At 26.1% G+C, this 15468-nt stretch overlaps 2 protein-coding genes across 3 annotated transcripts in view; one reads left to right on the forward strand and one right to left on the reverse strand.

The window, feature by feature from the left end:
- The window catches only part of LOC117180871 (PDZ domain-containing protein 8), a 174488-nt gene that overhangs the window by 36069 nt on the left and 122951 nt on the right, over positions 1–15468 (forward strand). The window lies entirely within an intron of this gene.
- LOC117180872 (integrator complex subunit 4) overlaps positions 1–15468 on the reverse strand; it is a 55083-nt gene that overhangs the window by 26916 nt on the left and 12699 nt on the right. Inside the window, exons 5-6 of the mRNA XM_033373436.1 lie at positions 11359–11623; positions 3787–4249 (exon numbers count right to left, since the gene is read on the reverse strand). Of these exons, the coding sequence (XP_033229327.1) occupies positions 3787–4249; positions 11359–11623 (728 nt within the window). The remainder of the gene's footprint in view (positions 1–3786; positions 4250–11358; positions 11624–15468) is intronic.

The raw sequence follows: 15468 nt of genomic DNA on the forward strand, positions 1-15468 counted from the left end.
TGAAAATACCCCTGTATAATGGCTTCTGCCCTGCTGTTATGCAATTCGGGTAGCATTCAACTCGCCATGTATGTAAGCCCCAGCGTGTCCACCCTGTATGTGTTCTCTGATAAAGAATTTAATATGATCTCAATCCTCTTCTTCTGATAAGATTCTTGCAATCAAAGTGAACTGATCGCACAGTGGATGCTCTCGGGTTCTGCAAGGAGATATTAATAACGATTTAGAAGGTTCGAAAATTAACGGATTTCCTCTTAACATTTCTTGAAAACTAGGATACCATGGTTGACTGGCCCAGTACGGCACAACTATGATACCTAAAGCCTTATCCACTCGGATTTTCTTTAAAATTTTTGTTATCGAGGAAAATGGGAGAAATGCATACCAAAAAAAATTTGACCAAGTTAGGGTGAAAGCATTAACAGTATACGCTTCTGGGTCCCTTTCACATGAGCAAAATACTTTACATTTCTTATTTACCCTAGTTGCAAAAAGATCAATGTCAGTATTGCCAAATTCTCTTACAATGCGTAAAAACATAATCGGCAATTTCCCATTTCGTGTCAACGTTTGAAATTCTAGACCCCTCACCTGCTAGATTTTTTTTTTGAAGCTACATATTCTGCAAAAATCCAAATGTTGCGTTCTATGCACCATTCCCATATGGATCTGGCAATGCTATTTAAATGTGTGAACTTAATTCCGTATGAAATTGCTACAATGTTATCAATCCTTAATAGGATCTGGCAATTCCGATCATCTTTAGCGAAACACTTGAGGGCAAAAAAAAAGCTGCTAGTATTTCTAAAAAATTTATATGACGCGATCTTTCTTGGGCATTCAAACCCCATGGGTACTCTGATCATCGCAAACAGCTCCCCATCCAATGTTCGAGGCATCCGAGAAAATCTCTTTGTCAAATTTGAATTAACGAATGTTATTAAAAGCCGTTAACATTTCCTGGTCCCACCAAAACAGATCCTTTAAGGCCAAATCAGTGAATTTTATTATCTTCTTTGGATTACATAATTTGATTGATCCTTGCAACCATTTTATCCTCTCTAGTTCTTTATAATAAAGCCAACCCGATTTAACTGCAGGACAAGCTGCAACCAAAGTTCCTATTAAGCTTAACAGTTCACCAAACTCGCAAAACTTTTGAGTTAAAACCTTGTTTACAGTATTTTTTATGTACTCTTTCTTTTGATCTGAAAGGTAAATTATCATAGTTTCTGAGTCCAAAAAGAAACCTAGATGTTTACAAATTTGTTTTGGCTCGAGTTCTGATTTTTTTAAATTTACTATGAATCCAAGATTAATCAATGTGTTTTTTACGAATTCCGTTTTAGCACTACATTCTGTCTTTGATCGGCAAAAAATAAGAAAATCATCTAAATAGCTCGTTATACGAATCTTTTTCTCCCTAAAAAACGTTAATACTGGTTTCATTATTTTACTGTAAATATAAGGACATGTGCTCAGACCAAAGGGTAGAACCGTGAACTGAAGTAAAACACCATCGTAAATAAACTTGAGATATTTTCTATGTTCGGGACTAACTGGTATCATGAAATACGCATCTCTTAAATCAATGCTACACATAAAATCTCTATCTTCGAGAATGTTTATTGCTGTCCGGATATCCTCCATCTTGAAGTGTTGTGTAAGTACAAACCTATTAAAATCATTTAAGTTTAATATAAATCTGTAACTACCATCTGGCTTTGGCGCTAAAAAATATGACGATATGAACTGGTCTTCCGAACTTTCAGCTAATTCTACTGCCCCCATTTGTTGTAACTTATTAACAGACTTTTCTAAATGAGTCAATTCGCTTTTCGAGAAATTACATAAAGTAGGAATTTTTAACTGAAAAACCTTCTCTTTCAAAGGTATTTTGTACCTCTGAATTGAATTTAAAATCACACTATCGTTAGTTATCGCGCGCCACTTTGTTAGAAATAATTTTAGTCTTCCTGCTGAATTTACCTCAGTTATTGTTTCTTCTGCTGCATGGGTTGTGATTGGATATATAACCTCGGCTTCGGAAAACCTCGAAAACTTCTCAGATTGGGGTTTCTTGAGGTGTAATACCTTCCTCCGCGGTTCATCTGGTACACCTCTCGCTTTCCCGATGAAGCTCTCCAGTTTGATGAGCCTCTCCAATTTAATGAAGTATTGGGTTTACCTCTGTTTGATGGAGGCTTTAAATCCTTTCCTATTCTTTCCACTACTTTGACACTATTGACCAACTCTTTTACATTATTCCCAAATAAAAATTCTGTAGGTTCAACTTTATCCAAAACGGCTTTGACTTTTTTATCAAAGGCAGGAGTAATATATACTTTTCCAGCTATTATCCAAGAATGAAAAAGATCTGCATTTATCTTGACCTCATCAGACAAGTGTTGAAGGAGTACATCTCTGTCGATAGGTTCTATTTTGTCATTTAAAATCATACTCAAAGCTGTTGCTGTTAAAGACAAGCTGGGACCAATCATGTTTTGATAATTGAAAAAATATCTATCCCTTTTGATAGCATCCTCTCTTAAGTTGGTTTGGATTTCAGCGTTTAGCTTTGGTGCGTCCATGTAACAATCTTCGTACTTTCTTGGAACTAATTTTATAATCTGAGACTTTTCGTCCCTAGAGATGCTTTCTTCGAGCTAAACTTTTATTCTATCAGCAACCTCCTCTATGAAATCTGCTTCTTCAATTTTATCTTTATCGGGATGGTTTCCCAGAAAAGCGGTTGACTCATCATATTGTGAAGCCTCGTCACTCGATGAATTAGTTTGTTTATTTTGTATCGGCTCCGTCTCGGTTTCCATATTCCCCTTATTATTTATTCATTTAAATGACTATTAAGAAAAATTATTTGTCTCAATTTTATTTTTTGCTTTCTATCAACTTTCTCCATTTATTTTGAAGATCAAATTCTCAGCTCATGTCTACACTTAAACGATAGCTCGGCTGGGTTTCTTGTTTATTCAGAAATTCAAAACAACAGTGCAGATATAGTGTACCAAATTACACATGGTATTCGAATTTATTTTCTCGGCACATGTCTCCGCTTTAACGTGAGCTCGACCGGCTGCAGAACAACAACAAGTAATGTGATATACCATAAAACCGCTTTTTGTGCATCAATTTTAGTCATAGTTTGCTAGACCATGTCTTCACTTCAATGAAGCTCGGTCTGCCGTAGAAAAAGAAATAAATAAAAAATAACGCTATATTGTCACCTGTTTACAGCAGTAATTATAATTACCTGAATGTCCTGAATCGTCAGCATCTGTAGCTTTCTGATGTGCGCTTTGCATTTTCCTTATCTTTGTGTGTAATATTTCCATTTGTTCTTGACGTTCTTGAAACTCTTCATTAGGCTTTTTCGCTTGTGCGAATTTGTTTCACTCATTTTAAACTTTTTAATTTTATCACCCACTATGAACTCTTCGACCCGTTACCACGATGTGCCGTCATCGGCGCCAAAAGACGTAATGACTCACCGAACCTGCACGACAAGGGATATAGGTTTCATTTTTAGTTGCGAGATACTCTGAAAAGTGCCGTCATCTGGTGTTGGAGGACCGTACTACATATAGTTAATCTCTGAAGAACAAGGAACGATGGAAAATTTCCAATTAAACCTATTAATAGTTCTATCATTTTAAATGTATATAAAATGTCAAATTTCACTTTGAAAACCTGAAAAATGGTCAAATTTGCCAAGTTTGCCCGACTCGGAAAAAATTCTGACCAATTAAATGCTTGGTAAAAGGATACATGGAGGATCGTCGACGTCAGGTTCCGGAGTGTCAAAAAAGGGATGCCTGCCCAGCATTTGAGGAACGAGAGGCAAAGTCAAGTAGGGATGAGAAGCTCCAAGTTCTGCCAAGCAGCTTCTGATACTCTCTTTGTCCTGGGGATACCTTGCCAAATTTTCCAAAAGTCTAGTAACGCACATCTGGAGACAATTTCGTGTCGCCAGTCGACTTGCTCCCAAAGTCGCGTGCAAACCTTCCCGAACCTGTCCGGAAAAGTCTTCCAGTGCGCCCAGAATCGTTTGCAATTGGTCCTCGGTGAGAATTACAATTGAAGACATCTTTTTCAGAGATTCAATCGCCCTTATACGAACGTCCTGAATCTCGTCGTTAAACATGTCAACCATAAAGTCGAGAGAAATAGTCGCGATACAAGGTTGCGCGAGAGTTAGTGAGCAGAGAGATTCCACGGCTGCTGTTCGTACCTGGAGAGCAATTTTTAATTTAATATCTCTCTTCTCTCTATCTGTATAAATTGAGTAAGAGTGTTTTTTTTTTTAATTATTATTAGAAGCGCTCGAATTCGCTTGAAAATTTGTCCAGGGGAGTGGAAAACTGCAGAAAACCAAAACTCCCGAGCGCAGCCGGTTACTGAGAGCTTTCAATTTTTAACCAAATTGAAAGTGTTTTTTTCTTTTTTTAGAATTAAAGAGCACTACATTTTTAACAGACGTTAACAAAGCGATGTTTACAACTTTATTTTTTTTTGTAAAAATTCTCTGAAAAAAGGGTACAAAAGCATATTTAAAAAAAAATAGGATAAATTTTTTGTAATAAAATTAATGTGGGTACTATATGAAATTCAATGTGAAACGGTTTAAAATCAAAATATTGACGTTTCAACAAAATAGGCGAACTTTTAAACAAATAGTGGATTTTTAACAAACGACACATTTTCCGTGAAGAAAAAAAATCAAACAAATTGTTGAATTTTCAAGCTAAAAAGATGAATATTCAAGCTAAAAAGATACATTTTCTACAAAATAATTGAATTCTAAACCCGAAAAAATTAGTTTTCAAACAAACAAGTTTACTCTTAACCAAACAGTTTAATGTTTACATAAAATAATGAATCAAACATAAAAGAGTTTAAATAAAAAACAGTTGAGTTCAGAAAAACACTAACTTTTTAACAAATAGTTAATTTTTCAGTCAAGAAAGACATTTTTTAACAAGGAAAAAAAATTTAACGAAATTATTGAATTTCCAAACAAAAACGCAATTTTTCTACAAAACAATTGAAATCCAAACCCGAAAAAATTAATTTTCAAACGAAAAACACGAGATTACAACGAAAAATGTAATAGATGGTATTTCAAGCCAAATTTTTTTTATTTTAAACAAAAAACAGTAGAATTCAACCAAAAAAAGGCATTCTTAACTCAATAAAGATTTGAATCCTCAACCAATACAGATTAATTTTCAACCAAGATGGCAAATTTTTAACAAAATAAGATGAATTTTTAACCAAATAGTTGAATTTTCAACTAAAAAGGATCAATTTTCAACAAAAAATGGGAATTACAAAAATTAGTATACGACCAAATACGAATTTTCAAGAAAACAGTTAAATTTTCACCCAAAGAGATAAATTTCCAACTAAACTACAGAATTTTTTATTTTTTTCAAATAAATTTTTAACAAAGTTTTTCAACTTTTAACGAAAAAGTCGAATTTTTAACTAAAAAATATAGCTTTTCAACCTAAAATGGAGATTTTAAATTTTCAGTAAAAAAAGCCATTCGTTTTTTATTTAAAAAAAACACTAATTTTCAACAAAAAAGAGTTCAATTTTCAAACAAAAACACGAATAATCAAACATAAGAGACAAATAGATATTTTAATTTTTATTCAAAAATTTGAATTTTCTACCAAATTAATGAATTTTCAATCCAGAAAGATGAAATTTTAATAAAGCAGTTTAATTTTCAACCACAAACTTAATTTCAAAAAAAAAAGATAATTTTCAAGCAGAGATCTTAAAACAAAAAAGATTTTTCATACAAGAAAAAAATCGTCAACCATATTGCTGAATTTTTAAGTCAAAAAGGCAAATTTTCTACATAACAGATAAATTTACAAAAAACTTAATTTTTAACAAAATTATTAAACTTTTAACAAAACAGTAAAATTTTCTACCAAATTATTAAATTTTCGTACAGAAAAAAAACAAATTTCCAAGAAAACAGTTTAATTTTTAAAGAAACAAAAAAAGAATTTGCAACCAAACAGATAAATCTTCAATTAATAAAAAAATGATCAAAAAATTATTTAATTTTCAAACCAGAAATACAAATGTGAAACGGTTTAAAATCAAAATATTGACATTTCAACAAAATAGACGAATTTTAAAACAAATAGTGGGTTTTTAACAAACGACACATTTCCCTCTAGAAAAAAAAAACTTTCAATGAAATTATTGAATTTCCAAGTTAAAACATAAATTTTCTACAAAAAAATTCAATTTTACGCCGGAAAAATTAATTTTTAAACAAAAATATTCATTCTTAGCTAAATAGTTGAATTTTAAAATAAAATTATGAATATTCAAACAAAAATCCTTAAATTTTCAAATAAAACCATTTGAATTCATAAAAAATGGATTTTTAAATCAAATTGTTTAATTTTTATGGCAAAAGGACGAATTTTTCATCAAATAGTGCATTTTTTGAGAAGAAACAAATCTTCGCCCAGAAAAAAAAAATTCAACGAAATTATTGAATTTCCAAGTTGAAATATAAATATTTTACAAAACAATTGAATTATAAGCTGGAAAAAATGAATTTTTAAGCAAAAAGTCAATTCGTGACCAAATAGTTGAATTTTAAAATAAAATGAATAATATTCAAACAAAAATACTTAAAATTAAACTAAAACCATTTAAATTCATAAAAAAAGGATTTTTTAATCAAATATTTGAGTTTTCAACCAAGAAATATATTTTTTTTTTTAAATTTTTGAAACCAAAAAAGATTTTTCAAGCAAGAAAAAAAATTGTCAACAGTATTGTTGAATTTTTAAGCAAAAAGGCTAATTTTCTACATAACAGTTAAATTTACAACCACAAACTTCATTTTTAACCAAATATTAAAATTTTTAACGAAATAGTTTAATTTTCCTACGAAATTATTAAATTTTCGTATAGAAAAAACAAATTTTCAAGAAAACAGTTTAATTTTTAAACAAACAAAAAAAGAATTTTCAACCAAAGATATCAATCTACAATCAATACAAAAATTATTAACATAATTATTTAATTTTCAAACGAGAAATACATATCTCGAACGGTTTAAAATGAAAATATTTATATTTCAACAAAATAGATGAATTTTTGAACAAATAGTGGATTTTTAACAAACGAGATATTTCCGTCAAGAAAAAAAAATCAACCAAATTGTTGAATTTTCAAGTTAAAAAGATCAATTTTCTACAAAATAATTGAATTCCAAACCCGCCAAAATTAATTTCCAAATAAAAAAGTTCGTTCTTAACCAAATAGTTAATTATAAAATAATTAATCAACCATAAAAGAGTTTATGTTTAAATCAAAAACTGTTGAGTTCATCTGAAAAAAATGAACTTTTAAACAAATAGTTAATTTTTCATTCAACAAAGAAACTTTTTAACAAAATTGTTTAATTTTAATGGCAAAAGGATGAATTTTTAACCAAAAAGTGAATTTTTTAACATGAAATAAATTTTCCCTCCAGAAAAAAAAATTACAACGAAATTATTGAACTTCCGAGTTAAAACACAAATTTTCTACAAAACAATTGAATTCTACGCCGGAAAAATTAATTTTTAAATAAAAATGTTCATTCTTAACCAAATAGTTAAATTTAAAAATAAAATTATTAATATTCAAACAAAAATCCTTAAATTTTAAACTAAAACTATTTGAATTCATAAACAAAAGAAATTTTTGAATCAAATTATTTAATTTTTCATAGCAAAAAGGCGAATTTTTAACCATATAGTGTATTTTTGGACAAGAAACTAATTTTACGTTCAGAAAAAAAAATTCAACGATATTATTTAATTTCCAAGCTAAAACGCAATTTTTCTCCAAAACAATTGAATTCCAAACCTGAAAAAATTCATTTTTAAACAAAAAAGTTCATTCTTGACCAAATAGTTGGGTTTTTAAATAAATTTATTCAAAAAAAATACTTAAATTTTAAACTAAAACCACTTGGATTTATAAACAAATTGATTTTTAATAAAATAGTTGACTTTTCAAGCAAAAAAGACATTTAAAAAAAATTGTTAAAACTAAAACAGATTTTTCTTGCGAAAAAAAATTGTTAACCGTATTGCCTAATTTTTAAGCCAAAAGGCTGATTTTCTACATAACAGTTAGATTTACAACCACAAAATTCATTTTTAACAAAATATTTAAACTTTTAACAAAATAGTTAATTTTTCTAGTAAATTCTTAGATTTTCGTACAGAAAAAACCAACTTTTCAAGAAAACAGTTTAATTTTGAAAGAAACAAAAAAATTATTTTCAATCAAAGAGATAAATCTTCAATCAATACAAAAATTATCAAGAAAATTATTTAATTTTCAAGCGAGAAATACAAAAGTGAAACGGTTTGAAATCAAAATATTAAGATTTCAACAAAATAGACGAATTTTTAAACAAATAGTGGATTTTTAACAAACAAACAGAAACGTCCAGAAAACAAAAATTTTAACGAAATTATTGAATTTCCAAACTAAAACACAAATTTTCGACAAAACAATTGAATTCTTAGTCGGAAAAAAATGAATTTTTAAACAAAAAAGTTTATTCTGAACCCAGCATTTGAATTTTTTAATAACATTATTAATATTCAAACAAAAATATAAAAATTTCAAACTAAAATCATTTTAGTTCATAAAAAAATTGGTTATTTAATAAAATAGTTGAATTTTCAACCAAGAAAGATATTTTTAAACAAAATTGTTGAATTTTCAAGCTAACAAACAAATTATAGAAAGGTGTCTTATTTTTCACCCGATAATATGATTTTTCACCAAACAATAAAAATTTTCAAACAAACTGATTAATTTTCAAAAAAATAGACGAAGTTTTAACCAAACAGTTGGAAGTCAAAAAAATTAATTTTCAACGAAGAAAAACGAATTGTCAAAAAAATCATTTATTTCCACTTGAAAAAATAATTTTTCAACTAAACTGATGAATCTTCAACTAAAAAAATCAATTCTAACACAATAGTTCGACTTTATACGCAAATTTTCAACAAAATAGTTAATTTTTCCAACTAAATGATGAATTTTGATACAAAAAAACACGAATTTTCAATGAAAAATGTTATTAGACGGTATTTCAAGCAAAAAACATTTTTATTTTAAACAAAAAAAGTTCGAATTTAACCTAAAAACCGAAATTTTAACTTAACAACAAAATAACTTTTCACCAAAAAATGGAAAAGTTTTATTTTCAATAACAGATCTTTAATTTTCAATAAAATAACACAAGTTTTCAGCAAAATAGTTCAATTTTCCAACTACAAGATGAATTTTCAAACAAAAAACACGACTTTAAAACAACAAATGTAATAGATGGTATTTCAAGCAAAAAATATTTTCATTTTAAACAAAAAAAGTAGAATTCAACCAAAAGAAGGCATTTTCAACTCAAAAAATATTCGAATCCTCAACCAAAATAAATTTATTTTCAATCAAGACGACAAATTTTTAATCAAGAAGCCAAATTTTTAACGAAAAAATATCGCTTTTCGACCAAAAAAGGACATTTTAAATTTTCAGTAAAAAACACCATTCATTTTTTATAAAAAAACACAAATTTTCAAGAAAATAGTTCATATTTCAAACAAAAAAACGAATAATTAACCAAAAGAGACGAACTTTCAACAAAATAATTGAATCTTCAATTACTCAAAAATTTTAAACAAGGAGACTAATTTTCTAAAAAAATAGACGAATTTTAACGAAAAATGTAATAGTTGATATTTCACTAAAAAATTAATTTTTAACAAAACTGTTCAAATAGTTAAATTGACAAATATTAAAATTTTTAAGCACAAAAAATTTGAATTACAAATAAAAAAAAGTTAAATTCAACAAAAAATCCGAATTATTAACTAGAAAAAAAAATTTATAACCAAAAATGGGAAAATTCAATCATCCGTTAAAAAAACGAATTTTCAAAAAAGTAGTAAAATTTTCAATCACGGAAATGAATCTACAACAAAAAAAAAAAAGATTTTCAGTCAAGAAAGAAAAAAAATTCAACAAACTGTTAAGTTTTCAAGCCATAAGGACGAATTCTTTACACAATAGTTAAATTTTCAACGAAATCATTTAATTTTCTACCAAATTCTTACATTTTTAAGCCAAAAATGCGAATTTTCTATAAAAAAAATTAAATTTTTTAACACGAAATGTGAGTTTTCAATAAAAAAAGTTCATTTTTGACCAAATATTTGAATTTTCAAACAAAAAATTTGAATATTCTACCAAATTAATGAATCTTTAATCCAGAAAGACGAAAATTCTATAAATTAATTTTAAGCGAAAAAAAAACGAATTTTCAAGCAGAAATCTTTAAACAAAAAAGATTTTTCATGCAAGAAAAAAAATTGTCAACCGTGTTGTTGAATTTTTAAGCCAAAAAGGCTAATTTTCTAAATAACAGTTAAATTTAAAACCAAAACATTAATTTTTAACAAAATATTTAAACTTTTAACAAAATAGTTACATTTTCTACCAAATTATTAAATTTTCATACAGAAAAACAAAATTTCAAGAAAAAAGTTTAATTTTTTAAGAAACAAAAAAAGAATTTTCAACCAAAGAGATAAATCTTCAATAAATAAAAAAATTATCAACAAAATTATTTAATTTCCAAACCAGAAATACAAATTTTCTAAAAAATAATCCAAGTTTTTAACCAAAAAGGATGATTTTTTTTAAACGCTGAATTCTCAACAATATGATTACTTTTTCTACCAAATAATAATATTTTTAATCCAAAAGATGAAGTTTAAACCAAAATGGTACATTTTTAACCGAAATATGTTTGATTATTAACCAAGAAGACTAATTTTCCACCCAAAAAAAAACTTTTAATAAAAAAGGATGACTTTTTAACACAATTAAGAGTTAAGAGATCAGAAGAAAATGTCAAAATATAATTTTTTTTGTAATTTTTTTTTAATAAACTAGAAAGTAAAAATTAATAAATACCGCTTCGCACGTTTAATGACCTTTATTTCTAAAAAAAAAGTTTTAAATCGGTCAATAATTAAAGGGTAATTTCATGGTTGAAAAAAATAGGATTTTAATTTTTAATTTGGAATTTGGAATATTTAAACATTCTGATATTGAAATAAATAAACAGATTCACTAAATAAAATTGTGAATAAAAAGAAACTTTAGATAAAACGGAGTTAGAAATTGAAACGAAATAAAAAAAAACTAATTCCTTAAACTTGGAAAAAAAAATGAAAAAGTATGAAATCTCTGAATTTTCATTAATTTTTAATTAATTAAAATTAATCATACTTCCAAGTATTCGTCTTCTAAGCCATGAATGAAGGCTCCACAGGATCCGCTTCTTTCCTCGACTTCCGAGCTTTCGTCTTCCACTGTTCTGGGTTTTTTATCCAAGGATTGCTCGATATAACGACGAGAAACTCCCTTCATGGATCCGAGTAAAGACATCGCAGAAGCTCTTACTCGTGCTGACAAATCGCCCATGAGGCCACAAATTTTCGAAAAGGCACTGTCAATCATTCTAATATCCTCGCCTTCTTGTCCAGGCATCATTCTATTAACAAATATATATATATATTTTTTTTTTAATTTAATAATATGTAAATCACCTAGGTCAACTTAAAAAAAGGTATTTTTAATTTTCAAGAATTTCGCCTTTTTTTAGCTACTTTTCTAATCAATTCTGTATTTAAAACTTTATTTTCACCTAGAATCATAAAAATCGATCTAAAAATATTTCAGAAGATCAGAGATTGAAAATAATGATAAACAGTAACAAATTTCCTTTTTATTTAAAGCAAACTTTACAGTATTTCCTCTATTTAAAATTCTTTTTTTTGCAAGTTCTATTATTATATATTTGGTTAAAAAATCACCTTTTTTTGTTAAAAATTTTATTATTTGGTTAAAAAATTATTATTTTTGTTTAAAAAATGCAATAATTTTAAAAAATCATCCTTTTTGGTTGAAAAAGTAACTATTTTGTTGGACATTTTTTCTTTCTGATTCCCTCTAGAAAAAAAAATTTCAACGAAATTATTGAATTTCCAAGTTGGAAAATAAATTTTCTAAAAAACAATTGAATTTTACGCCAGAAAAATTAACTTTTAAACAAAAATGTCCATTCTTAACTAAATAGTTGAATTTTAAAATAAAATGATGAATATTCAAACAAAAATCCTTAAATTTTCAACTAAAACCATTTGAATTGACAAAAAAAATGGATTTTTTAATAAAATATTTGAGTTTTCAACCAAGAAAGATATTTAAAAAAAATTGTTGAAACCAAAAAAGATTTTTCATGCAAGAAAAAAAACTGTCAACCGTATTGTTGAATTTTTAAGCCAAAAAGGCTCATTTTCTACACAGCAGTTAAATTTACAACCACAAAATTCATTTTTAACCAAATATTTAAACTTTTAAAAAAATAGTTAAATTTTCGTACAGAAAAAACAAATTTTCAAAAAAAAAGTTTAATTTTGAAACAAACAAAAAAAGAATTTTCAACCAAAGAGATAAATCTACAATCAATACAAAAATTATCAACATAATTATTTAATTCTCAAACCAGAAATACAAATGTTAAACGGTTTAAAATGAAAATATTGATATTTCAACAAAATAGACAAATTTTTGAACAAATAGTGGATTTTTAACAAACGAGATATTTCCGTCAAGAAAAAAAAATCAACCAAATTGTTGAATTTTCAAGTTAAAAAGATTAATTTTCTACAAAATAATTGAATTCCAAACCAGGGATCATTATATTAACAAATTTTTTTTTTAATTTAATAATATGTAAATTACCTCGGTCAACTTAAAAAAAGTTTTTTTTAATTTTCAAAAATTTCGCCTTTTCTTTAGCCACTTTTCTAATCAATTCTGTGTTTTAAAATTTTATTTTCACCTAGCTTTGAACAATCTTTTGAACACTTCAGCACTTTCTACTCATAAAAATCGATTTGAAGAAATATTTCAGAAGATCAAAGATTGAAAACAATGATAAACAGTAACAAATTTCCTATTTATTTAAAGCAGACTTTACACTATTTCCACTATTTAAAATTCTTTTTTTCGCAAGATCTATTATTATATATTTCGTTAAAAAATCATCTTTTTTTGTTAAAAATTTTATTATTTGGCTAAAAAATTATTATTTTTGTTTAAAAAATGCAATGATTTAAAAAAATCATCCTTTTTGGTTAAAAAAGTAACTATTTTGTTGAACATTTTTTCTTTCTGATTTGAAAATTATATAATTTGGTTGATAATTTTCTTTTCTTTGTTAAACATTCATATTTTTAGTTGAAAATTAAATTTTTAGTCCTAAATTTTACTGTTTTGTAGAGAATTCGCATTTTGGTTGAAAAAAGTAACTATTTTATTTGAAAATCATTTTTTTAGATGAATTCAATTGTTTTCAATTAAAATTATAAACTCTTTTCATTGAAATATTGACTATTATTTTTTTTTTCGATAACTTGGTTAAAAGTTGAACTACTTTGTTAAAAATTAAATGTTTTGGTTAAAAATTCCTCTTTACGGCTTCAAAATGAAAAATTCATATTTTTGGGTTGAAAATTAAACTGTTTCATAGAGAATTCAAAAAGTTGGTCAAATACTAATTATTTGGTTAAAAAATTCAAATATCTGCTTAAAAATTAAATATTTTGGTTGAAAATTCACTTTTTTGTCGAAAATTTAACCGTTTCGAAGGAAATTTGTCATTTTTGCTTCAAAATTTAACAATTTGATTGAATTTTTTTCTAAACTAAATTTTTTTTAATTTCAACTATTTTATCGAACACTTATATCTTTGGTTTAAACATTCAGTTTTTATGTAGTAAAATTAATCTGTTTCAGTTAAAAATTCACCGCTTTACTCAAACTCCATATTTTGGCCGAAAATTTAAACAATTTGTTTTAAAAAATCATGTGTTTTCTTGAAAATTCATCTCTTGGCACAACATAAATTTCCTCGGTTAAGAATCCAATTGTTTAAATGAAAATTTATCTATTTTAATTGAGGATTCAAGTATTTTGAGAGAAATTAGTTTTTGTTTGTTAAATCCACGGTGTTAAATCTAACTGTTTTTTATTTTTAATTAGTAATATTATTTCTAAAAATTGACCTTCATTGATTGAAAATTCCGCTCTTTGGTTAAAAGTTTAACTACTTTCTTGAAAGTTAATTTACTTAGTTGAATTTAGTTGTTATAAATTAATTTTCTAACTAAAAAATTAATTATTTTATTGAAAATTCAACCGTTTGGTTGACAATGAACTCTTTTGTCAAAAAATTCATATTTTTGGATTGATGATTTGTTTAATAGAAAAATCGTATTTTTCGCTTGAAAATAAAATAATTTGATAGAAAATTCTACTAGTTGGTATAAAATTAAACTAATTTGAAGAGCAATCTTTTTTTTTAATTTTAAATTAATTCTCTTAAATGAAAATTTAATTACTGCATTTTTAGTTAGAAACTGATAATTATTAGTTTAAAAATTCGAAAAGTTAATTTAAAATCTCAACTATTTCGCAAACATTTTTGATACGAAAGAAAATATACACTAAAAATTATTCAAATGAAATTTTGATCCATTGATCGCACTATTTAGTTTTAAAAAATGCAATTTGTTCAAAATTTGTCATTTTTGGTAGGAAATTCATCTTCTTGGTTGAAAATTCAACTTCTTGTTCAAAATGTAATTATTTTATTAAAAATGTATCTCCGCTGATAGAAAATTATTCTTCTTGGTTAAAAATTCAAATATTTGGTTAAAAATTTGGGCTTTTTGTGGAAAATTCATCTTGCCTGGTAGAAAATTAATTTTTTTGATTGAAAATTCAACTAGCTGGTTAAAAATTTATGTAAAATTCATCTTTTCTGTTAGAAAATTAATCTTCTTAGTAGAAAAAAAAAACAATATTTGGTTGAAAATGTATGTATTTTGTTGAAAACTCGTATTTTTTAGTTAGAAAATAAATCTTTTTGGTTGAAAACTCAAATATTTTATTAGAAAGTTACGCATTTCATTGAAAATTCATCTTTTCCGATAAAAAATTATCTTGTTTGTCGAAAAATCATCTTTTTGGTTAAAAATTTGACAATTTGGTTAAAAAATTCATGTATTTCGTTGAAAATTAATATTTTTTGTAAAAAATTTAATTAATTGGTTGAAACTTTATATGTACTGTAGAAATTTTTGATTGAGAATTTAACCACTTTCTTGGAAATTTGTCCCTTTTTGGTTCAATTTATCTGTTTTTTTTTTTTATATAAAATAAAAATATTTTTTTTCTTAAAATATCAATTATTAAATTTTTGGTTCTTCTTTTTTAGTTGAAAGTTCAACTTTTTGTTCAAAATGTACGTATTTTATTAAAAATTTATTT

This window comes from Belonocnema kinseyi, chromosome 9 (genome assembly GCF_010883055.1).
Source record: "Belonocnema kinseyi isolate 2016_QV_RU_SX_M_011 chromosome 9, B_treatae_v1, whole genome shotgun sequence".
NCBI classification, from domain to species: Eukaryota; Metazoa; Arthropoda; class Insecta; order Hymenoptera; family Cynipidae; genus Belonocnema; species Belonocnema kinseyi.